This window comes from Hyla sarda, chromosome 9 (assembly GCF_029499605.1).
Source record: "Hyla sarda isolate aHylSar1 chromosome 9, aHylSar1.hap1, whole genome shotgun sequence".
NCBI lineage: Eukaryota > Metazoa > Chordata > Amphibia > Anura > Hylidae > Hyla > Hyla sarda.
The window spans coordinates 40,580,094-40,604,990 of record NC_079197.1 but is presented as its reverse complement, the minus strand read 5'-3'; the positions used below and the strand labels follow the sequence as shown (position 1 = coordinate 40,604,990).

The following is a 24,897-nucleotide window of genomic DNA, read 5'->3' as shown; positions in this document are numbered from 1 at the left end:
GGTATCTTCAGCTCCGGGCCCGACTTGGAGCATGGGTGGAGCTTAGTGATGTCACCGCTGCTATTCTCTGCTGTGTCCTGCTGCTAGCAAACAGCAGCGGCTACATCACTAAGCACTGCCCATGCTCCATGTCGGGCCCAGAGCTGAACATACCGAAGAAGATTGCCGGAGAACGACAGCACGGAATGGGACAAAGTAAGTATCATTGTCATTAGTGTCACCTACACTACCTGTACAAACAGGTTAGTGCAGGTGACACTGATGACAGATTTCCTTTAAGGTAATATTGAAAATTGAAGCTCCATTTTGGGCACCTATAATTAAATTAAATCTGCCATCAGTGTTACCAGCACAAACCTGTTGGCACAGTCTTGTATTGCAGGGGACACAGATTTAAATGACAAAAACCCCAAAGAAAATACCATACACATGTGCACACCCAGAATGAAGTAAGATTATTCAAAACATTTTTCTTGCAGAACAATTACAAAAAGACACAAACATTTAAAAAACACTTAAAAGGCTCAACAAAGAGCCACCCTACAAAACAGGGGGAAGCCAATATGGCCCCTACTGGATGACCATACTTATTGCAGTGTATAAGGTGACCATCCCTCAAAACTGTAAACCACTAAGATAAGTAAAGTGCCTATACACACATATAGTACACAATACAAACAATAATACAAAAAAAATATACTGTGTGACAAGCAAGTCAAATCATATCAAAGTGACACTATAAGGAAAAAGTGTTTGCATAAAGTAAAATATAATAATGCTGCCCTTCAGCAGCAGATACCAGCATTGGAAGGCTAAGTTAGATCTCAAAGTAACAGTCAGAGGTACAGTGTCCACTAAATTCCCATGTGTTCCGTTGCCTGAGGGGCAACTTCCTCAGGGGAGCTGATGATAATTACCATGTGCCAACCCCCTGCTCCGTTCATCCATTATTTTTCTTGTTATATTTATATAAATGACCATCCTTGATGCATGGGTGGCATACTCCGGACTTCAAGAGCATGCGGACGTCACTGCTTCTTTTTCTGCCTGGCTCATCAATATTCATGAATCACCCACAGTCTTCCTTACTACAGCGCATGCTCAGGAACTAACAGATACCGCTCTTATTAGGTGACCTTAAAGGGGCCTTTCACGTGCCTGGACAATCCACACGTAGCAGGTGCCGGGAGAACAAGTTGGCACTTGGACTGGTTGGAAATGCACCGTCTTCATAGACAGCAATGCATTTCTGAGCTGATTCCACAGAAAGAATGAACATGTTCATTCTTTCTGTGGAGTCCAGAATTTCAATTTTCTGCATCAAAAACATTCTGCCGAGTGGGAATGGGAAGCTGCTGCAATGGAATTTCCGTTCTGAATTTTTCCACCAGATTTCTCATGTGAATGGGGCCTAAGGGTTTCCTCCTAGCATTCTCCCAGTCCTCTGACAGAAAGCTTATGGTAGGTGTTCACAATGATGTGCTGTACACCGACCAGTCTGTTGTTGTGGAATAGCCCAGAGCCAGAGATTTGATCAGCAGCAGTGGGGCTTTAGTATAGGGGGCCGCTTTTATCAGGTGGCCTTGATGTGGCGAGTGCGCATCCACATTTTGATCAAAAGGTACACGAACAACCTGTAAGTTTTTGAAATTATGCTGAGAAGCAAGTAGTTGTGGATGTTCTTTTCATTTAAGTTGTTGCATTAAATATATTACACTACATGATGAAAACAAAGAGAGAAAGTATATAAAAGATATTTATAGAGCCCTGCATAGATTCTTTGTGGTGAACTTGTAAATGGCTGCAATAATTTTAAGCAGATTAGCAATTATATGATTAAATCTTTATGTCACTTTAATGAACAGTAAAAATACATATATGGGAGGTGTCAACAATGGTGAAAGTATCAAAATGAATGAAAAAAAAAATGTACAGGTGGATTCACAATGGACAAAAAAAAAAGGATTAACTTGTCACAAATCCACAGGAGGATTAACACGGCCTCCACAGATACTATGCAGCTTTTGTTCTAAAATAGTTATGAGAAAGGTTACCTTGGAAACAAATAATCATACAAATCAAAACAGTTTGAAAGTGGCAACAAGTGTAATACTCAAACAAGTATACCAATGTAATGAAATGTAGGAGAGACTTACTTTCTTGCTTTATTATGTGGCTCTTCTGTCTTCACAAAATAAAAGAAGTGTCCAATTCTTGATAGAATGTTTTGTTGGGAGAAATCCTAACCCTTTAAAGAAGACCTGTGGCCAATCCCCCCAAAATAAGATTATGTTACATTAAATATCTTAGGGTGCCTGATCACACACCATTTTAAGGTTTCTTGATACATCATTCTGTGCCTTAATATGAGGGTTTATAGTTTTCTGGCAATTCAGGGAATCTATCAAATGGGTTTAAACTTAATTTTGGGGTTGATATTAATAATGAGAGTGAGCAGGTGATGGGCAGGGTTATGTAGTCAGGGGGTGTGTATTACGCATGCGCACCAACATTCACACCCTCTGACTGTATAATCCCACCCAGTAACTCCTATTATTAAAATTAAATTCACACCCATTTAACTGATTTCCTAATTGTCAGACAGATTATAAACCCTCAGATTTTAGGAACAGGAAGACATATCAAGAAACTGTAAAACGATGTGTGATCAGGGCTCCCTGAAGCTTTTTAAAAACTAATTTTTGAGGGGTTGGCCACCGACTCACATAAGGGCTTGCTTTTTCAGCAACCAATTTGTAGTTTATGACTGATAATGCCAAGAGATTAATACTGACTGAATACATAATAAACAAAAGTTCTTTTGATTATTTAACTTATAACGCCCCTTATTCTGATCTATACTTTTCTTAGGAATATTTTCTATTGGTGACAATGACTTTGGAATCTGACCTGTTTGTTTTCTAAATTAATATATGGATAATTTCAGGGTATGTTCTTATGATCAGTTTTTTTGATGCAGTTTCTGAAGCAAAATCCAACCACGGATCATAAATGAAGAACCTGAATAAAATTTGAGACTCTTCTCAAATCCATTTGGCTTCAAAAATTGAATGAGGGAACATACCCTACACTTAAAGGTATAACAACCTAATGTATGCCAAAAGTACACTTTTTTACCTCAGTTTGGACCCATGATACCAATAGCAAGTCACAGCTAGTTTTTATCTTTTTCTTTGGAGTGATCTAGTAAAGAAGAATATTAAAGATACTATACATTCTTGCATGGCGCCAGCTTAGTTGGCAACTATGAAGCGCTTGCTGAATTTGGACAGAGCACTCAGGTGTCAGCGCATACTGATAAATGGATTCAAGAATTGGCTCTGGTGTTACGGTTCAGTGCGTCACCTTTTTTATAGCAATGTCATGGTCTGCCTACATTGATCAGCCATTAAAACCCCTAACAGATGAAGGTAATAACATTGATTATCTTGTGACAATGGCATCTATCAAGGGATAGGATATATTAGGCAGCAAGCAAACGGCCAGTTTTTGAAGTTGATGATGGGCAAGTGTAAGGATCTGAGCGACTTTGTGATGGCTAGACGAAAAAGCACACAGTGCATTGTATTTTGCATCTTGTATTGTAAGTGGCTGTGTAGCTGCAGACCAGATGGAGTGCCCTAGGCTGATCCCTACTGACTGCTGAAGGTACATACAATGGACACATAAGCATCCAAACTAGACCATAAAAAGATGGAAGAAAGTAAACTGGTATGATGAAGCTCCTTTAGCTTTGCTTTGGCTGGCTTGATCTCAAGTTAGAGCACTAAACTCAGACACGCCATGTATGTAATGGCTGCCAACATTATTTGACACCACATTGACATAGTGTGCCATGGAATGTACGCACAGGAGCAGAGACTCCTGTATTTGTAGCATTACTGATTGATGATATCTCCGTTTACAGCCATGGGCACTAAGACTACATGCAACTAGTAGAGCCATAAGCACCTAAGTTAAAATCGATTAGTTGTAATAAAAACAGTCTCTGTGTAGGTCAGACTTTCATACAGTATGTATGCATACAATTTCAAAAGAAATAATAGAGTATCAACAAAATACAGAGTTCTCTACAAAATAGAGCCTCTAAAACAGTTATTTCATAGGTTTTACAAGGATTTATATAACAAACGAACAAGAGAGCAGAGCGAGCGCTCCTCTATGAGCTCCTGTATAAATCCAATGGCTCACAGTTGTTGTCTTGTTTGATCGTAGATGCTCTTTTGTTTCTTTTCTTCTCTCCATACAGTACAGGAATATTATTCTAATTGTTACACATCCACACCATCTATCTGGTGTAGGATTCTATTGTGGCACTTGTAGTCCGCTGCAGGCATCCTCCATTGTATGCATTTTTATGCTTGGGATCGCCCCTAGCAACGGACCACAAGGGCAGGATCTGATCCCCCAGTATAAATGCACAACCGCATTTGGGGTTGAGCACCTCCAGCCATTTGAGACCACGTTTTTTGTTGTTGTTCTCTCCATACAGCTAATATGACCTCTCATACTAATGCGTAAGCAGAATTTTAGACTTCTGAATGGCCCTTTATAATGCCGATACAGGTCTGTTTGGCAATAGCCAGAATTGCCAGATGGACAGTCTGGCTTAGGCTACCTTTGTACTATTATTTGTCTCCTGGTATATACTGTAGGATTGCAATTTGTATCCACACAGACCATTGCTACATATGCTTTTGCAGAGGGTAACCATACAGTATAAAATAACAAAGGTCCATAGCAGATGAGAACACTGTTTATTTTAAGAAATAACTTTCCTTTTTTTTGGCTTGACTTTCTCTTTGTCATAATGTACATAAGTCAGGTGGTTAAATAACTATGGGGGGGGGGGGGGGGGATTTATCAAAACCTGTCCAGAGGAAAAGTTGCCCAGTTGCCCATAACAACCAATCAGATCGCTTCTTTCATTTTTAGCAAGGCCTCTGTAAAATGAAAGAATCAAGCTGATTGGTTGTTATGGGCAACTGGGCAACTTTTCCTCTGGACAGGTTTTGATAAATCTCCCCTTATAAGGTAACCTAGGTGATCCAAAAATACCCACAATTTCCCATATGCCAAAATAAAGTAGTGCACAAACTTTATTAATAAAAGGGGGTTAATAAGAGTGCTATCTATTAGCTTAATAGATGCACTACCGAATAGATGCACTATATTTAAAACCTAAGAATGCTCAGCCCCCCTCAGGGGGGCTGAGCATTCTTAGGTTTTAACCCCTTAACGACAAATGGACGTAAATGTACGTCATGGTGACCATGACGTACATTTACGCGCCGACATGATCGCGAGCACCGGAGCGGTGCTCGCGTCATGCCTGGCAGGACCCGGCTGCTATCAGCAGCCAGGGACCCGCCGGTAATGGCGGACATCCACGATCGTGCGGATGTCCACCATTAACCCTTCCGATGCCGTGAACAATACAGATCACGGCATCTGCGGCAGTGCGGTACTTTGCACGGATGATCGAATCGCCCGCAGCGCTGCCACGGGGATCCGATCATCCAGCATGACGGCCGGAGGTCCCCTCACCTGGCTTCGGCTGTCTCCCGGGGTCTTCCGATCTGGTCTGAGAATAAGCAGACCAGAGCAGAAGATCACCGATAATACTGAGCAGTGCTGTGTCCTATACATAGCACTGCACAGTATTAGCAATCAACTGATTGCAATGAATAGTCCCCTATGGGGACATAAAAAGTGTAAAAAAAAAAAAAAGTAAAAAAAGGTAAAATAAAAAAGTAAAAAAATTGGAAAAATCCCCTCCCCCAATAAAAAAGTTAAACGTCCGTTTTTCCAATTTTACTCCCCAAAAAGCGTAAAAAAAATAATAAATACACATATTTGGTATCGCCGCATGTGTAAAAGTCTGAACTATTAAAATATTTTGTTAATTATTCCGTACGGTGAACGGCGTAAACGTTAAAAAAAAAAGTCCAAAATTTCTGCTTTTTTTTATCACATTTTATTTAAAAAAAATGTAATAAAAAATTTATAAAGAGTAAAACCTAAGCAAAAGTGGTACTGATAAAATCTAAAGATCATGGCACAAAAAATTAGCCCTCATATCGCCCCATATACAGAAAAATGAGAAAGCTATAGGTGGTCAAAATAGGGCAATTTCAAACATACAAATTTTGTTAAAATGGTTTGAATTTTTTTTCAGCGGTACAATTATAGAAAAGAATATAATCTTGGGTATCTTTTTAATTGTATTGACCCACAGAATAAAAAACATGTAATTTTTAACGGAAAGTGTACAGCGTGAAAACAAAACCTTCCAAAATTTGCTAAATTGCGGTTTTCTTTTCAATTTTTCCACATAAATAAGGTTTGTTTGGTTGCGATGTACATTTTATGGTAAAATAAGTGATGTAATTACAAAGTACAATTGGTGACGCAAAAAACAAGCCCTCATATGGATCTGTGGATGGAAATATCAGAGAGTTATGATTTTTAGAAAGCGAGGAGGAAAAACGAAAATGCAAAAATAAAATTGGTCTGGTCCTTAAAGGGGTTCTCCGGTGCTTACACATCTCATCCCCTATCCAAAGGATAGGGGATAAGATGCCTGATTGCGGGAGTCCCGCAGCTGGGGACGCCCGTGATCATGCACACGGCACCCCGTTTGTAATCAGTCCCCGGAGCGTGTTCGCTCCGGGTCTGATTACGGTCGACCGCAGGGCCGGTGGCGTGTGATGTCACACCCCCGCCCCCGTGTGACGTCTCGCTCCGCCCCTCAATGCAAGCCTACGGGAGGGGGCGTGATAGCTATTAAAAAATCTTAATCCTTCCAGTACTTATTAGCTGCTGAATACTACAGAGGAAATTCTTTTCTTTTTGGAACACTGAGCTCTCTGCTGACATCATGAGCACAGTGCTCTCTGCTGTCATCTCTGTCCATTTTAGAAACTGTCCAGAGCAGCATATGTTTGCTATGGGGATTTTCTCCTACTCTTGACAGTTCTTAAAATGGACAGAAATGTCAGCAGAGAGCTCTGTGTTCCATTTCCTCTTAAGTACTGGAAGGTATAAGATTTTTTTATAGAAGTAATTTCCAAATCTGTTTAACTTTCTGGCACCAGTTGATTTAAAAAAAAAAAAAAGTTTTTCACCGGAGTACCCCTTTAACCCATGTATTAATAAAGCTTGAGCAGTACTTTATTTTGGTATATAGAAAATCTTGGGTATTTTTGGGCCACCTAGGTTTGTCTACCCACCATATACTGGTCTTTGCTATTAGGTGGTCAGCACACTTGCTAAGGTAAGGTTTGGATTCAAAATTCTCTTGAGATGATTTCTATTCCTAAAATAGTTCATGGACGTTTGACCACATTTTCTGTATTGCTACTGCTCAATATCATAGAGATTAAAAAAAGAAGAATATTCTTGAAGAAAACTTTAAACCAGATCAGAGTACAACGTAAACATTTTGCGCACTCAACTTTATCTAAAATACTACTGCTACAATAATCTCTAAAGTTCCTATACATCCATCCATACTGAATATACTTACGAATGTTTAAAAACATCTTGGCTGCTAAATCCTAATAGACCATGTGCACCATAGTGTGCACAGTTACTTGAATTTTAGTTTCTTTGTTATATGTATATTAAGTTTAGTAGCTACTTACAGGGCCACCTTCAGGCAATATAGGGGTATTGCTGCCAAGTGCCCAGATAAATGAGTAAAAAAAAGGGGGGCTTCCCCTGTCTCTTGCCACCAAGTAATCATCCACACCATGGTTCCTGGACAATAATTGGGGGAGATTTATCAAAACCAGTCTAAAGAAAAAGTTGGGGAGTTGCTCATAGCAACCAATCAGATCGCTTCTTTCATTTTTCAGAGGCCTTTTCAAAAATAAAAGTAGCAATCTGATTGGATGCTATGGGAAACTCAGCGATTTTTCCTTTGGACAGGTTTTGATAAATCTCTTCCAATGACCCAATAGGAAAAATTAGGAGACATTTATTTAGTGTAAGTGAAAAGCCATAAGCCTTATTTACCCATTGCAGATATGGTCAGTATTTTACATCAGTATTCTAAAACCAAAATCTGTACTGGAGCTTTAGGGGGATGGTTCTCTTAAAATCCGCCACTAGTAGAGAAATGGGGTTCCACATTTCTCTACTAGTGGTGGATTTTAAGAGAACTATTAAATATTATTTTTAGCGACACCCCATTTATGTTTTGATGTAGTTTTCTAGTTGATTGTCTGTGGGGGCAATATTTAGGGTTGGTGTAGACCCATCATTTATATTACTGCACAGACTATTATTCTGGAGCTTTAGGGGGTCACTAGAGCAGAGAAAAATGGAAATTAAACCTTTTTATTTACATGTTTTTTAAAGGGAGTTTGCCCGCTGGAAGGTGAGAAACGTGGCAGTGGACCGTAAGGAACCTCTTAAAAGTATTTTGCCCCTGATGCCTGAATTCCAGCGAAGTTTGAGACTTCTTGGACGGAGGCCAAGTTCTCAACAGATCATAGAGACCATCATTAAGAAATACGGGACTCATCTTGTGGTCTCTGCTACTCTTGGAGGTAAAGACATTTTTTTACACTATTGTATGCATATTTGTCAAAAAGTATAAATAAACATTATATATATATATATATATATATATATGTGTATATATATATATATATATATATATATATATGTGTTTATATTTATATAAACAGACAAGAACTAAATTGAAATGAAAATCAGACATTGCTTTTAAATTGTGATTCATTGGGGGATATTTATCAAAGGATTTAGACTGGTTTTTCCTGTCTAAATTTGTTGCACAGAAAGTCGCAGTCTAAATATGTGCGACTTTTCTGCGACTTTTGCTTTAGAGGATTTTTAGAACATGATGCATTCTAGTCTATTTTAGATGGAAAAATGCATTGGTGCTGAATTTATCAAAAGCGACTTTTCAGTGACAAGTCGCATCGGCTGGAAGTACGCTGAAATGTCAGACCATGCTGGAGCAGGTTTAAATACAGTCTAAGGGTGCGTTCACATGCTTTTTGTTTTTGCGGGTTTTCCACTGCGTATTTGAAAGGGGGTGGGCTCTTCTCGGCTGTCCGCAGCAGATTTTCCACGGAGGAATTTACGTTGCGGAAAATCCGCTGCAAGCCCCGTTGAAGTCAGTAGGGACTGCGGCGGATTTTCCGCATCGTAAATTCCGCTGTGGAAAATCTGCTTCGGACAGCCGAGAAGAGCCCTCTCCCTTTCAAATACGCAGCGGAAAACCCGCATAAACTAAAAGCGTGTGAACGCACCCTAAAGCATAGATCTCAAAGTCCGTGCGCAGAATTTAGAACTGTGCAACTTTTGATAAATTAGGCGCACAATAGACCGGCCTAATGCTCTGTAGTTTGGTCTATATTGATGCGGGACATAGGCAACTTTGATAAATCTCCCCCATTGTACTTTGCAGCGTCATCTTTTATTTTATCAGAAAATGGACGGTAAAAAAAAAAAAAAAAAATATATATATATATATATATATATATATATATATATATATAGTAGTAGAAGAAGAACAGCACAGCCAATGGAAAAAATAATCGTAGGGGGGTGCACGCAGCTCCTGGATCCTTGGTTAGGGGATCATCTTTCAAACAGAAGAAAAAATCTTGCATCTTAGGATGCTTGAGAAAGGTCAGGTTGAGCTGACTGAAACGTCGCTGTTGTATTGACACCTTTTATGGAATAAAAACACAAATTTTTTCATGAACTTTGGTGCTGTGGACAAGATTTTTTCTTCTATATATATATATATATATATATATATATATATATATATATATATATATATATATATATATAATTTGTATATACTTGGGGAGATTTATCAAAACCTGTCCAGAGGAAAAGTTGCCCAGTTGCCCATAGCAAATAATCAGATAGCTTCTTTCATTTTTAACAAGACCTCTGCAAAATGAAAGAAACGATCTGATTGGTTGCTATGGGCAACTGGGCAACTTTTCCTTTACACAGGTTTTGATAAATGTAATGTTTTGATAAATGTGTGTGTAAATGTAATGTTTCTCTCTCTCTGTATATATATATATATATATATATATATATATATATATATATTTATGTAAATGTTTCTATATATATATATAAATGTGATATTAAAAAGATTGTAGGAGATTTAGTGTGATCATAATAAATAAAAGTATTTAATAAATGTTTTGTGATCACACTGAATCTCCTACAATCTTTTTAATATCACATTTACACATATATATATATATATATATATATATATATATATATATATATATATATAAACATTACACATTACATTTACACACACACATACACACTTCTATACACACATTAAAATCCATATAGACATCATCACATATTTATATGGTCCATACACATTTATCCATATCACACAAACCCAATTCTAGTATTTAATACAATACATAATCCCAGATTTGAGGAAACACGTACACAGTATATACACTGTATATACACAATTTCCATATATTTATTCAGTTTGTACGGGCTACACAACCTTTACGCTAGTACTCGTCTGGCAAATATCTCATATAATCACTGTCTTGGTTGTAGCTACCTACTACTTTTTTAATATATATTATTTGGCAGAGGATTGAAAAAAGTACAATTTAGCTAATTTTGGGTGGTTGTGTTTTTATGCAGTGCACTCTACGGTAAAACTGACATGTTAAATTTATTCTGTAAGTCAATATAACTGCATTGTTTTTATTTTATTTTTTTAAATAGACTTGCTTTTTATAATGAAATAAGTATGCTTCTTATGTTTCAGAAATTTGCACAATTTGGACAATTCTGCATGCTCTGACCCCAAGATTGTGTCATTATATTTGTTGCATATGTATTAGGTATGGTCCCACTATGCAGCTACTGCATGCAGACAATCCCCGCATGATTGCACAATTTAGAAGATAATGGGGGAGATTTATCAATCAACCCTAATTGTCTGGTTTTTCCCATAACAACCAATCACAACTCAGCTTTCATATCTTAACGAGCTCTTGTAAAGTGAAAGTTGAGCTGTGATTGGTTGCTATGGGAAAAAAACTGACAATTAGGATTTCAGGCTGATTGATAAATCTCCCCCAATATGATATGGCAGTTTTGCCTGCACATGTGGGTGTGTTCTCATCACCCGCGTGTCATTAATTGTTGAGCCCAGTTCTTCTGGACAGATCCCATAGTTATTACAGTCACTGGTGACATTTTCAGAAAAAAGAATCAGAATTTACCAATATACAGCCTTGCAATGCTTCCCAGCTAGTAACTACACAGTAATAATAATACATACACTACTAAGACCTTGTATTAGATAAACCTGATGAATCAGTGGCGGCACATAGAAGTCCTGTGCATAAAATCGATAAGTATATAGGAGTTAGCATAGCAGTTAATGGACCTGTGTAATTTACAGAGCAGCTCTCAACAGTAAATCTGACTCATGTCCAGCAAATTTGCAGATAACATGATGTAGAAAATGTATGCATACATTTCTATGTGTGACCTGAGTATTATAGGGGTCTCTTACATTAGCAGTTGTGAAGAGCTTCACCAGGCTGTGAATAGTAAACAGACTAGAACTTACCATAATGTGAAGCTTCGAATTATTTAAACTTCTTGGTTACTAACTCCTCGGCATGGATAGGGCTCAATTTTCAGCCCGGACACAACCGACATATTGGAGAGTATGAGCCCAGTATGAGTTTCAAAAGATAGCTTTTATTAAATGTTCGATGGAAAGTATGCAGTAGAGCACTTGGCACTGGGTTTAAACTCATGTTTCTGACATAGACATCAAGTCCTTATTCATGGGTGTCACATGACCTCCAAGACCAAGATTTATGGTTGTTTTATTGTAAACACACCTTCTGGCCTCAAGTGCAGTATGACAGACCAGCACAGATAATGTGGTTATAAATGGTTTTCAAATGTTACATAAAATGAGCAACTCATAATAGAATCATGATAAACATGATTAGAAAACATATGTAAACATATGTGGTAAAATGACAAAAAAAAGGCCACGGTATAACATTTGGTTATCTATAGTTCTAGTGACCTCAGCCACACAATGGACTTGATTTACTAAGAGTCTTGGATTTTTATTAGTGTGGAATGGGACACACAGGTTGGGAAAGTCCTGATCAGCTTTTTCTTGGAAATTTGGTGGACATTTCCAGCCATTTATTTACAGGATTTTCTGTGAATTCAATAGTAAATAGATCGGGTTGTGAGGACATGCCACTTTTCAGGTTTGTAGGATTATAATAATTTTATTTGCGGAATTATGCAATATCCTCTTATAAAGCATAATTATCACATTTCTACATTTACAAGTGCTTTTAATTGACCGAAATTATTGAGATGAAAAGGATTATCCACCATGAGGTGATTATAGTATGTATTTGCCAGACAATAATAAACATGCTTAGGAAGGATCCGTGCTTGCCTTGGGGCTAGTGTTGTGAGATTACCAAAATGCTGTGGCTAGCTTTTTGTGAACTGGCTATTTCCTGTTGCAGTTTGTCCCCTTAAACTACAAATCCCATCATTCCTTGTTTGTAAGTGTGAGGTCACTTTTCTTTCTCCCACACATCAGCCACCCCACCCATTGAAACACACCTGTGGTCTCTTCAATGCAACAGACCAGTGTTTACTGACCAGGGTGCCTCCAGCTGGTGCAAAAACAGAATGATCTTCCTCCCACCTAGGGGTCGCTCCACCCATTGAAGCAAAGACATGCTTCTTCTGATTACCTGACTAGTGATGAAATGTCTCAAGCTGCACTGCAACCTGGGAAAACCAGAGATGACTCTCATATTGTATGCTGTTAAAAATAAACCTTGGGGAAAAAATCATTGAAGAATTGCAAGACCACCATGGATGAACATAGGTACAGATACTATATTATGATCTCCACTAACTTTACAGCCCCTGTAGCATAGTCAAATTAAAAAAGATCCCGGAATACCTCTTTAACAAAAATCCCCTCCCGTCTCCTTGAAGTTGCAGTATGCAGAATTCCACTTAGTATGTGGCGGTCAGTATTCTTGTATTCTGTGAATTTTATTCTCACAGCGGTTCCTATAACGTTGTCTAACTTTGCAACAAACTGTATGACAAAACCCTAAAGGGGTTGGCTGTGGCTGTCCTATATTTTGACTGTTGCATTTAGATGAAACCTTAGTTACACAATGTTGCCTATGTTCAACCCATAATTTATACCTATGTTCTGCTGATGGGTTCTTCTTAGAAGCAATAGAAAGCAAAGTATGCTCTACTTGAAAATATCTTCCATCTCCTCTGCTCCATAATACAATGCAAAAATAATGGAGGATCCCTACTTGATAGCCCATGCTGAACTAATGTTTTAAGAAGCAGCATGTCCCTGCTTTTGTACAGCGTACATCAGTGCTTCATTGTGCACACTCCTAATAGTCTAAAGATAAGGTTTTTAAAATCCACGGCATGTAAGTGCATTTTCCTTGAAATTATCAAGAACATGTATAGTTTAGAACTGAATAGGCAAGGTCACAGTAGTGATGCTTATTCTAAGTTGCTTGAGAAATAATTATCTTAACTATGTAATTGGCACACTAGCAATACTGGTTTGCAGCTGGAAAGCTGATTGATAAGATGTGCCACTGTGCAGATGTTCTGTGCCGCTCAGTGGAATAAGCACAACGTGGCATTAAAGCTTATGATTGCTGTCAAATTTTAATAACAGTTTAATCTCTTTTAGATAGGTTATGCACTATATACCTTGTGTTTATGAACAATGGATTCGTAAAGACTTAAAGGGATACTCCACCCCTAGACATCTTATCCCCTATCCAAAGAAAAGGGCATAAAATGTCTGATCATGGGGGTCCCGCTGCTAGGGACCCCTATGATCTCACTGCTGCACTCTGCGTTTGTTTAGAGCATCAGGTGCAGCGCCGGAGGCTCATGATGTCTCGCCCACGCCTAGTTCGTGATGTCACAGTCACGCCCCCTCAATGCAAGTCTAGACTTGCATTGAGGGGGCGTGGCCGTGACATCATGAGCGAGGCGTGGCCGTGATGTCATGAGCTTCCACCTCGCATCGCGAGTCATCCAGGACGGAGCGAAGTTCGCTCCGTGCACCAGATGTCTGGGGTGCCGCAGCCGAGACTGCGGGGGTTCCCAGCAGCAGGACCTGCCTGATAAGACATCTTATTCCCTATCCTTTGAATAGGCTATAAGATGTCTAGGGGCAGAGTACCCCTTTAAGACCCTTTTACTTTTTTCACATTTTGTTTTATTGCTGCCTTTTAATAAAAATTAAAAAATCCCCAAATTTTACATTCTGAAATCAAAACAGAAGGTTGTAAATCATTGCTATTTTATTAAAAAGAAAAAAAAATCAAATATTGCATTGAGTTAGCCTGCTAAAATGCTATGGTATTGGGCAAGTGATAAGCAGTGCTTGGTTTCCTCCAGACATGACACTGAGAATTGAGACCAAAAAGTTTAATCTTGGTTTCATCAGACCAGGGAATCTTGTTTTGTACGAGGCCTAAAGTAGTTTTTTCATTTTGCAAACTCCTGAATGGCTTTTGTGCCTTTTACTGAGAAGAGGCTTCTTTCTGGCAAATCTGCCTTAGAGCCTAGATTGTGGAGTGATGCAGTGATGGTTAACCTTCTGGATGCTTCTCCCATCTGCAAATATGATCTTTGGAGCTCAGCCAGAGTGACTATTTGGTTCTTGGTCTCTTTTCTTACCAAGGCCCTTCTCTTCCGATTAATTTGGTAGGGCAGCCAGCTCTAGGGAGAGTCCTGGTTGTTCCAAACTTTTCCATTTATGAAATATGGAACATTAGGCTCCTGGAACTTTAAGTGCAGCAGAAATTGTTTCAGTCCTTTTCCACATCTGAGCCTTCAAACAATCTTTTCTCTGAGCTCTACATGCAGTCCTCTCCTCCTCATGGCTTGGTTTTTGCTGCATTATATGCATTTTCAGCTGTGATACCTTATTTAGACAGGGTTGTGTCTTTCCCAATCCTGTCCAGTCAACTAAATTTACCACAGGTGACTCCGATCAAGGTGTAGAAATATCATAGAGATGATCAAGAGAAATGGGAGGAGCCAGAGTTACATTTCTCGCGTCATAAAAAAGGGTCTAATGTCCGAGTAAAACTTTATTTTATCCTTCATAATCCTTAACAATCTCAAAAATCCTGTTTTCGCTTTATCATTATAGGGTACTGAGTTCAGAATGATGGAGGAAAATTAGATTTTTATTTTTATTTTAGTGCAAGGCTGAAGACTTTCTAAAAGCATTATAAATGGGAGGAACAAAATGTAATGAGTTTACCCATGTTTACAATAACTAAGTCTCTAAAGTACCAGAAGACCAATACATTGCTATAAACTTTACATTGTATTTACAGAAGGAAGAAATAGTTACTGTCATTTAATCAAACTTTGCACACATCAATAGTACAAGCAAGTATAAAAAAAATCTTGTGTTACAGCAGCTTACTTAACAAGTGTCATGCTGCCCATATAAGTCTATGGATAGGAAAAGGGCAAGGAGGAGATAGGAGAGGGAGTGATTGGAGAGAGGCAGAAGCAAACAGAGACTGCAATGAGACTATACAAGTTTACTTCATATATCTATAGTACCTAAACACTGTGATTTACATTGAATTTTATTTGGCCAAAAGTTTTGAGATTTACAGAAATTTTGTGAGTTTTTCACTTTTGTGGGTGTGTGGTGATATATTTTTTTGTCTTTTCTGAATGGACCTATGCATAGAATAAATGTCCATGTGTACTGTCTTCTGGGGAACTGAACCCATAGCCCATCCTTTCCCTCTCATCAACCTAATCAATTATCTAAATTTTATTAATTAATTAGCTATATAAAGTAGTTTCCCCTCTTTGGTTGAAACTTACATACATGAAATGAGGGAATAACATCATCTGGCCATCCACTCTGTCTCTGTCCAAATCCCTCTCTTCCTGAGAGACACAGACCATGTAGTTTCTGCCCTACATTGAAGTGTCATGCTCGCTTTAGTGCTGAGAACTGGGAGGTGTGTGCAGCCTTAGCCAATCACACACTGAACCTCTCTTTGCTACTCAGAGCAGGAAGGTGGGATCTGGCAAAGCAGACCTGCAATGATTGCTGGGAGATTTAGGCAAGGGGAAGGAAGGATGGCAAAGAATATGAAGCAGCCAGAGATGACAACAGGGGCCACAGGAGCCATGCATATCAGGCAGGAGGGTTTGCAGGGAAAATATCCAGGTAATGTGGTGGCTTTGGAGCATATATATATATATATATATATATATATATATATATATATATTTATTTATATATATATATATATATATATATATATATATATAGCAACAGATATATATAGCAATATATATATATTTCCCAGGAGTATCCCTTTAACTTTTAGGCAAAATCTTGACTAATGGTTTGGAGTTCATCACAATTTCTGTGTTTTTGTTTGTCCACCTGCTGGTTGACCACAGATTCTCGATCGGATTAAAATATGGGGAGTTTCCTAGCCATTGACCTAAAAATTCAATGTTTTGTTCACAGATTCACTTAGTTACTTTTACTATGTGACGTGCTGAATCCTTGGACTTCCTTGGACCCCCTTAAGTCTTCTTTACAGAAATTAAAACTCTCTCCTTACTAAATTCCATATAGAAAAATATATAAACACAGTGAAAATAAACATACGTGGTATCGCCACGTGCGTAAATGACTGAACTATAAAAAAAATAATGTTAATTAAACAGCATGGACAAGGGCGTACATGTAAAAAAAAATTCAAAAATCCAAAATTGCGTATTTTTGGTCACTTTGTGTAACCTAAAAAAATGAATAAAAAACAATCAAAAAGCCCTCCCCCCCCCCCCCCCCCGAAAAAAATGGTACCAATAAAAACTTCAGATCACGGCACAAAAAACTAGCCCTCATACATCCCTGTATATGGAAAAATAAAAACGTTATAGGGGTCAGAAGATGACAATTTTAAACATACTAATTTTGGTGCATGTAGTTATAACTTTTTTTTCAGTAGTAAAATAAAATAAAACCTATATAAATTAGATATCCTTGTAGACCTACATAATAACGATATGGTCTTAATTTTACCGAAAAGTGCACTGCGTAGAATCGGAAGCCCCCAAAAGTTTTTTCAAATTTTGCCCCACAAATATTTTTTTTCTGGTTACGCCATAAATTTTATTGTGATATGATTGGTGTCATTACAAAGTATAATTGGTGGCACAAAAAATAAGCCCTCATATGGGTCTGTAGGTTCAAAATTGTAAGCGTTCTGATTTTTAGAACGTGAGATGAAAAATGCGAAAGTGCAAAAATGAAAAAACCTGTGATCCTTAAGGGGTTAAAAGTATTTTTTTTACAACATAGTATCACCAAATTATATATAGCATGAAATATGCATATAAATATATATATATATATATATATATATATATATATATAGATATATATATAGCAGAAAAATTATTCAGGTCATAAGCATGGTTTACTTGGATTGTACTTTAAATCCAGGACTGCTCTGCTAAATCTAAGACTCTTGGCTCCGGATCATCATCTCGGGATCCATAGTGATGAACTGGCATTCTTAGAAGCTAGTATTCTTACAACTCTTACTTATGTGTCTGATGGATGTGTCTGAATTTGCCAGATGTCGGCATACATCTGCTTCTAAGTTTGTGAGAATCTTTAGCAAAAATCCCCTTAGGCTATGTTCAGACCTCGGAATGTTTGCATGGAAAATCTCTGTGCGGACATTCCGGAGACTGGGGACCGCACAGGAATGTGCACTCCAATAGACGGCCATGCATTCAGTGCGGAGTATGCAGAAAGAATGAACAGGTTGTATCACCAGTGCCACCACTCTGGTGATATAAGATGTATTAGAATTCAATGCTAGTAGGAGTAGTTGAAGGGGTACTTCCTGGATGGTAGGAGTAGTTGAAGGGGTACTCCGGTGGTAAAAAAAAATTTTTTAACTGGTTCCAGAAAATTATACAGATTTGTAAATGACTTCTATTTAAAATTCTTAATCCTTCTAGTACTTATCAGCTGCTGTATACTACAGAGGAAGTTGTTTTCTTTTTCAATTTCTTTTTAGTCTGACCACAGTGCTCTCTGCTAACACCTCTGTTTATGTCAGGAAATGTCCAGAGCAGGAGAAAATCCCCATAGCAAACATATCCTCCTATCCTGCTCTGGACAGTTCCTGACATGGACAGAGGTGTCAGCAGAGAGCACTGTGGTCAGACTGAAAAGAAATTTAAAAAGAAAAGAACCTCCTCTGTAGTATACAGCATCTGGAAGGATTAAGATTTTCAAATAGAAGTAATTTACAAATCTATTTAACTTTCTGGCACCAGTTTATTTAAAAAAACAAAATAAATAGTTTTCCACTGGAGTACTCCTTTAAGGAATATAATCTGAGTTAGGTTAGAAAATATGGTTTGATGACAGGTACTCTTTAAAGGTAAACAGTATAAAGTGATTAAGTTGACTTTAAAATGCGATAATTTTTAAAACAAAAAGAGAAACATATAAGAAATATATAAGAAAAGTACTCATTGACTGTAACAATAGAAATTTCTGCCATTTACATATTCAACTTTGATCAAGTAGTTATAACAGTTTTCTACCAATTTCGAAAATGGAATAATACTTTCCCATTACTCAATGTAGATTTTTTTCTACCTTTCCTTTCTCTACGAATATATAGCCAGTTTTTAATTTCTAAACAGCATCTCTATGGGACAGTATCTAAGCTTCAAATTGACCACTCTAGAATCTTCCACTTAATTTTTCCAGCTATGTCACGTTACAAGATCCACTTTTGGCTAAGCTTCAATATAAAATGGCTTCAAATTATCCTCAAGTACCTCTTGGTTTAACGAAAACTTTATAGTAGATTCTATGGTGATAAGGTTGAGGTCACTTTGAAGCAAAGCAGCTGCTAACCATGATATATCTACCACCATGATTTATAGCTGAAGACAGGTTCTGCTAGTGAAAGGCGGTCTCTTCTTCTTTACTGTGGCCAATTATATGTTCGCCTCATGTTCCAAATGTACTGATGTTTGCCTTGGTTTTTATGGACCAATGTTTCCTTGTAGCCTGCTTTTCTTGCACTCTGAATGGTAGACTGCATTCTGACATCTGTAGTGGTGCGAGCCATGGGAAAATTCTCAGGTTCTTAGAGATTTTAGCATTGTCAGCATTATGGATTCTTCTTTGGCATTTCAGCTTTCAGGGAAGGCCTGAACAACATGCCCGATGTCTGAAAGTCCTCATAATTGATCTTTCAGACATTGTGAACATTGATGTTTGCTTATTATTCAATTGTAAATACCTTTCCAGTCTCAAAGACAACTATAACTTTCATTCTGAAGCTTCCAAAAGATCTCCTTTAATCTAGGAATGGTGATAACACCCAGGGGGGCAGAGCTTAATAATGTTTACCTCCTATTGCAGACAATGAAATGTCCATTATATGCATGAGTCCTTGCAATCAGACACCAGACAGTGCAGAAGAGGAGGAGGTAGATGATTGATTTCATGAGGATATCATTATTATTAGTAATGTCATGAACATAAAATTTTCGGTTTCGTGAACCGCGAATGCGAACGTCCGTAAAAGTTTGCGAACCGGCGAACCGGGCGAACCGCCATTGACTTCAATGGGCAGGCGAATTTTAAAACCCACAGGGACTCTTTCTGGCTACAATAGTGATTTAAAAGTTGTTTCAAGGGGATTAACATCTGGGCTGTGGCGTGCCAGAGTGGGATCCATACATAGTTGATGCAGAGTCTGGTTTTAATCCATAAAGGGCATAAATCACCTAACATTCCTAAATGGTTTGGAATTACATGCTTTAGCCCCCACATAGAGCCCCCCCTTTAGGCATCACATAGTTAGATCCCCCCTTTAGAAAGCACATAGATTCCCCCATATTAGGCAGCACATAGTTAGAGGCTCCCTTTAGGCAGCACATAGTTAGATCCCCCCTTTAGGCATCACATAGTTAGATCCCCCTTTAGGCATCACATAGTTAGATCCCCCTTTAGACAGCACATAGAGCCCCCCTTAGGCAGCACATAGATTCCCCCATATTAGCCAGCACATAGTTAGAGCCCCCTTTAGGCAGCACATAGATTCCCCCATGTTAGGCAGCACATAGCAGCGCCCAGAAAAATTGCGGCAGCATAAAAAGTGCAGCACCAGAGGCCAGAAAAATTAGGCATGTACACATGGCTGAAAAATAAGAACAAGCGCATATCCAAGAGTCCAGAAGACTCTATAATGCAGGATGGAGAAACAGACAAAGAAATAATTTTCTAAATAAAATTTTTCATCAAATAAAGAAACAGAGTTCATCCCTCTCTGTATTTTATTTTTCAAAATCTAAGTTTAAAAATCACACGCAACAAGTGTTCCTTGGTGTAATGGTTAGTACTCTGGAAAATTCAAGTTTAAATTATCAGAAAGTCCAGAAGACTCTATGATGCATGACGGTGAAAATCACAGAGAAATCCTTTTCCAAATAAAATTTTTCATCAAATCAAGATGAAAGCAGCGGCCAGAAAAATTGCAGCAGCAGAAAAAGTGCAGCACCAGAGGCCAGAAAAATTAGGCATGTACACATGGCTGAAATGTAAGAACAAACGCATATCCAAAAGTCCAGAAGACTCTATGATGCAGGACGGTGAAAATCACAGAGAAATCCTTTGCAAAATAAAATTTTTCATCAAATCAAGTTGAAAGCAGCGGCCAGAAAAATTGCAGCAGCTGAAAAAGTGCAGCACCAGAGGGCAGAAAAATTAGGAATGTACACATGGCTGAAATATAAGAAGAAGCACATATCCAAGAGTGCAGAAGACTCTATAATGCAGGATGGAGAAACAGACAAAGAATGCCGGTGATGTGGAGCAAGACGCAGCAGTGGAAGAGGACTCGGCCGAGGAGGTTATGGAAGAAGATGGAGTAGGAGGAGTAGATGAGGTGGCAGCAGGCCTGCCTGCAAGTCGTGGCGGTGTCACCAACTCCTCTGCAGAGCCCCGCATTCCATGCTTGGCAGCCGTCACCAGGTTTACCCAATGCGCAGTGTAGGTGATATACCTGCCCTGACCATGCTTTGCAGACCAGGTATCAGTGGTCAGATGGACCCTTGCCCCTACACTGTGTGCCAGACATGCCATAATTTCCTTTAGCACAATGGAGTAAAGGTTGGGGATTGCTTTTTGTGCAAAAAACTTTCAGCAGGGTACCTTCCACTGCGATGTCCCAATGGCTACAAATTTTTTAAAGGCCTCAGACTCCACCAGCTTGTATGGTAAAAGCTGGCGGGCTAGCAGTTCCGACAAGCCAGCTGTCAGACGCTGGGCTAGAAGGTGACTTTGAGACTTGCGCTCAAACATCTCCTTGACAGACACCTGACTGTGGGCAGATGAGCAGGAACTGCTCAAGGCGAGAGATGGAGAGGCGGATGGTTGAGAGGGGGCAAGGAGGGCAGCAGTGGTTGACCTGGCTGAAGATGCTGGACCAGATGGAGGATGGCGGCTTTGACTTTGTGTGCTGCTTGTACTGACGTGTTGATCCCATAGGCGTTTGTGATGTGACATCATGTGCCTGCGCTAAGCAGTTGTGCCTAGGTGGGTGTTGGACTTCCCACGACTCAGTTTCTTCTGGCACAGGCTGCAAATGGCCTCGCTGTTGTCAGAGGCAGACACACAAAAAAAATGCCCCACTGCTGAGCTCTGCGATGACAGCATTCTGGTGGTGGCAACAGCATGTGTTGATTGGCGTCCCTTCTGGCTGACCCCGGGTGCCGATGCATGCTGTCTGATTGTGCCATTAGCTCCTTGCGACAACCTCCCCCTGTTTCCAACTCGTCTCCTCCTCCTCTCTGTCTCCCCATCTGAACTTTCCCCCTCTTCTTCTCTTCTAGCGGGCACCCACGTGGCATCCACGGACACATCGTCATCATCAACACCTTCACCGCTATCTGACACCTCAAGAAAGGAAGCAGCAGCGGGTACAACATCATCATCACACCGTACGTCCATGTGTGTAATGCTGCCTGACTGAGACATATCCCTGTTAACTACATCCTCTGGCAATAATGATTGCGCATCACTCCTGTCTTCAAACTGATGTGTAAATAACTCCTCTGACAGATCAAGTAAAGCTGCTGTGGTGCTAGTGTTGGTGGTGGCGGCAGGCGGGCAAGTGGTAGCATGAGAGGTGCCCGAAGCTAAGCTAGAGGAGGAGGACGGTGCGTCAAGGTTCCGAACAGAAGCTGTAGTAGATTTGGTGTCTTGTGATAGCCAGTCAACTAAGTCCTCAGAACTTTGGGGGTTCAAGGTACGTGGCCTCTGAACACTGGCCATTCTAGGACCACGACGGCCCCTGCGGGGTGGCCTTCCTCTGCCTGTAATTTTTTTTGGTTATATTTGCACAACTGTCACACCTAATGTGATTTGCTCTAGGGTGACACAATTTGCCCTGCAGGCAAAAAAAACTGGCAACTGTGATGTGAACTGACAGTGATGACTGATCTTATTTAATAGCCAAAAAAGGTATTTTTTTTTTTATTTGCACAACTGTCACACCTAATGTGATTTGTACTAGGGTGACACAATTTGCCCTGCAGGCAAAAAAAACTGGCAACTGCGACGTGAACTGACAGTGACGACTGATTTTATTTAACAGCCCAAAAAGTTTTTTTGTTTTTTTAATTTGTACAACTGTCACACCTAATGTGATTTGCACTAGGGTGACACAATTTGCCCTGCAGGCAAAAATAAAAAATGGCAACTGTTACGTGAACTGACAGTGACGACTGATTTTATTTAACAGCCAAAAACGGTATTTTTTATTTTATTTGCACAACTGTCACACCTAATGTGATTTGCACTAGTGTGACAATGAGCAAAAAAGCTTGCCAGCAGAGTTCCCCTTTTAAGCAGTGGTCCCCAATCAGGGTGCCTCCAGCTGTTGCAAAACACACGGACTGATATATTTCAGCCCTTTGAATACTGTAGTAGTTAGTTGCTTTAAAGAAAAAAAGCTTGCCAGCGGAGTTCCCCTTTTATGCAGTGGTCCCCAACTAGGGTGCCTCCAGCTGTTGCAAAACTGTTGAATACTGTAGTAGTTAGTTGCTTGAAGGAACTTAAGTTTTATACTGGAGTACCCCTTTTAACCAGCGGTTCCCTCCCAACCAGGTTGCCTCCAGCTGTTGCAAGACACACAGACTGATATCTTTCAGCCCTTTGAATACTGTAGTAGTTTCTTGCTTGAAGGATCTTAAGTTTGATTCTGGAGTACCCCTTTTAACCAGCGGTTCCCTCCCAACCAGGACCGATATCTTTCAGCCCTAAAAAGGGCTTTTTTGGGTGCTGTCCTTAATGCAGATGTTACACTAGTGCTTTAGAAGTAAACTGGACCCTGAATACACCACCTAGCAGCAACCTAGCTATCTCTTTCCCTATACAGCAGGAGCAGCTTCTCTGACCCTCCACTTCCTAAGCCTGCTGAATGAGGCTAAAATGGCGTCCGTGCAAGAGGTAGGAGGGTCTGGAAGGGAGGGACTGCTGCTGATTGGCTGTAATGTGTCTGCTGACTCTGACTCACAGGGTCAAAGTTTACTGCAATGTTAAAGTATAGAGGGCGGATCGAACTTCACATATGTTCGCCCGGCGATGCGAACGCGATCATGCTAAATTAGCCAGGAACTGTTCGCCGGCGAACAATTCACGACATATCTAATTATTATACACTAAACAGTCATAACATAAAAACCACCTTCCTAATATTGCTTAGGTCCTCCCTATGCTACCAAATTAGACCTCTGAAGGTGTTTTGTGGTAGCATTTTGTTTAGTTTCTGTAAATTGTAAGGTAGGTCCTCTATGGATCAGATTTGCTTTTCTATCACATCCCAAATATCACAAGCTCAGATTAAGATCTTGAGAAATGGGAAACCAAGTCAACAGTTGTTGATGTTCCTCACACTATTCCGGAACATTTTGTTAAGTGTGGTCGTATGCATTATCTGGCTTGAAGATGCCACTGCCATTGGGGAATACCATATGACGGGGTGTAAGGGGTCTGTAGCAAAGTTTAGGTAGTTGATACAAGTCAAAGTAGCATCCACATGAATGCCAAGACCCAAGGTTTCCCAGTAGAAAATTGTCTAGTGCAGGGGTTCTCAACTGGTGGACCACAGTCCAGATCCGGACCGCGGCCGCCAGTCATCCGGACCTCAGGCCAGATCTCCCCTTATTCATTTGTAGAGGTGTCTTTAAGACACTGATACAAATGAACAGTGGCGCACCTACTGTTTGGAAAACCTGGCCCCCGTTGAGGCCACAGGCCACAAAGCATGCCAGGTCGCCACACTAGTAGTTAGAGCAGTGTTAGCTGCCGCAGCGCTGCCGCAGCGCAACAATTAGCAGCGAGTCTGGGGTTAAATTTGCTGCCTATAAGGAGTGCAGGGGGAGCAGAGCTGACCGAGCTATACATTATGCTGCAACAGCAGGAAATCTGTGCGGGGCCGGACAGATCAGGGGCTGCTAGGAGCAGACGCACACGTCTGCTCCAAACCCCTTACAGGTCCCCCCACAGATAACCAGCAGTGCACACAGGAGCACAGAAACAACACCCTCCACGCTACCTCGCATTTTACCAGTGGCACTGGACGGTGAGTGTACTGGCTGGGGGGAGGAGTGAGAAGAACGAGGGGGGAGGTGAGGAGACCCGTGCATGGATGGAAGGAGAAGGATGGGGAATGTGTG

General features: G+C 39.8%; 1 protein-coding gene across 1 annotated transcript in view; it reads left to right on the top strand.

The window, feature by feature from the left end:
- BRINP1 (BMP/retinoic acid inducible neural specific 1) overlaps positions 1-24,897 on the top strand; it is a 285,238-nt gene that overhangs the window by 126,979 nt on the left and 133,362 nt on the right. The window contains exon 3 of the mRNA XM_056537848.1: positions 8,386-8,576. Within this exon, the coding sequence (XP_056393823.1) occupies positions 8,386-8,576 (191 nt within the window). The remainder of the gene's footprint in view (positions 1-8,385; positions 8,577-24,897) is intronic.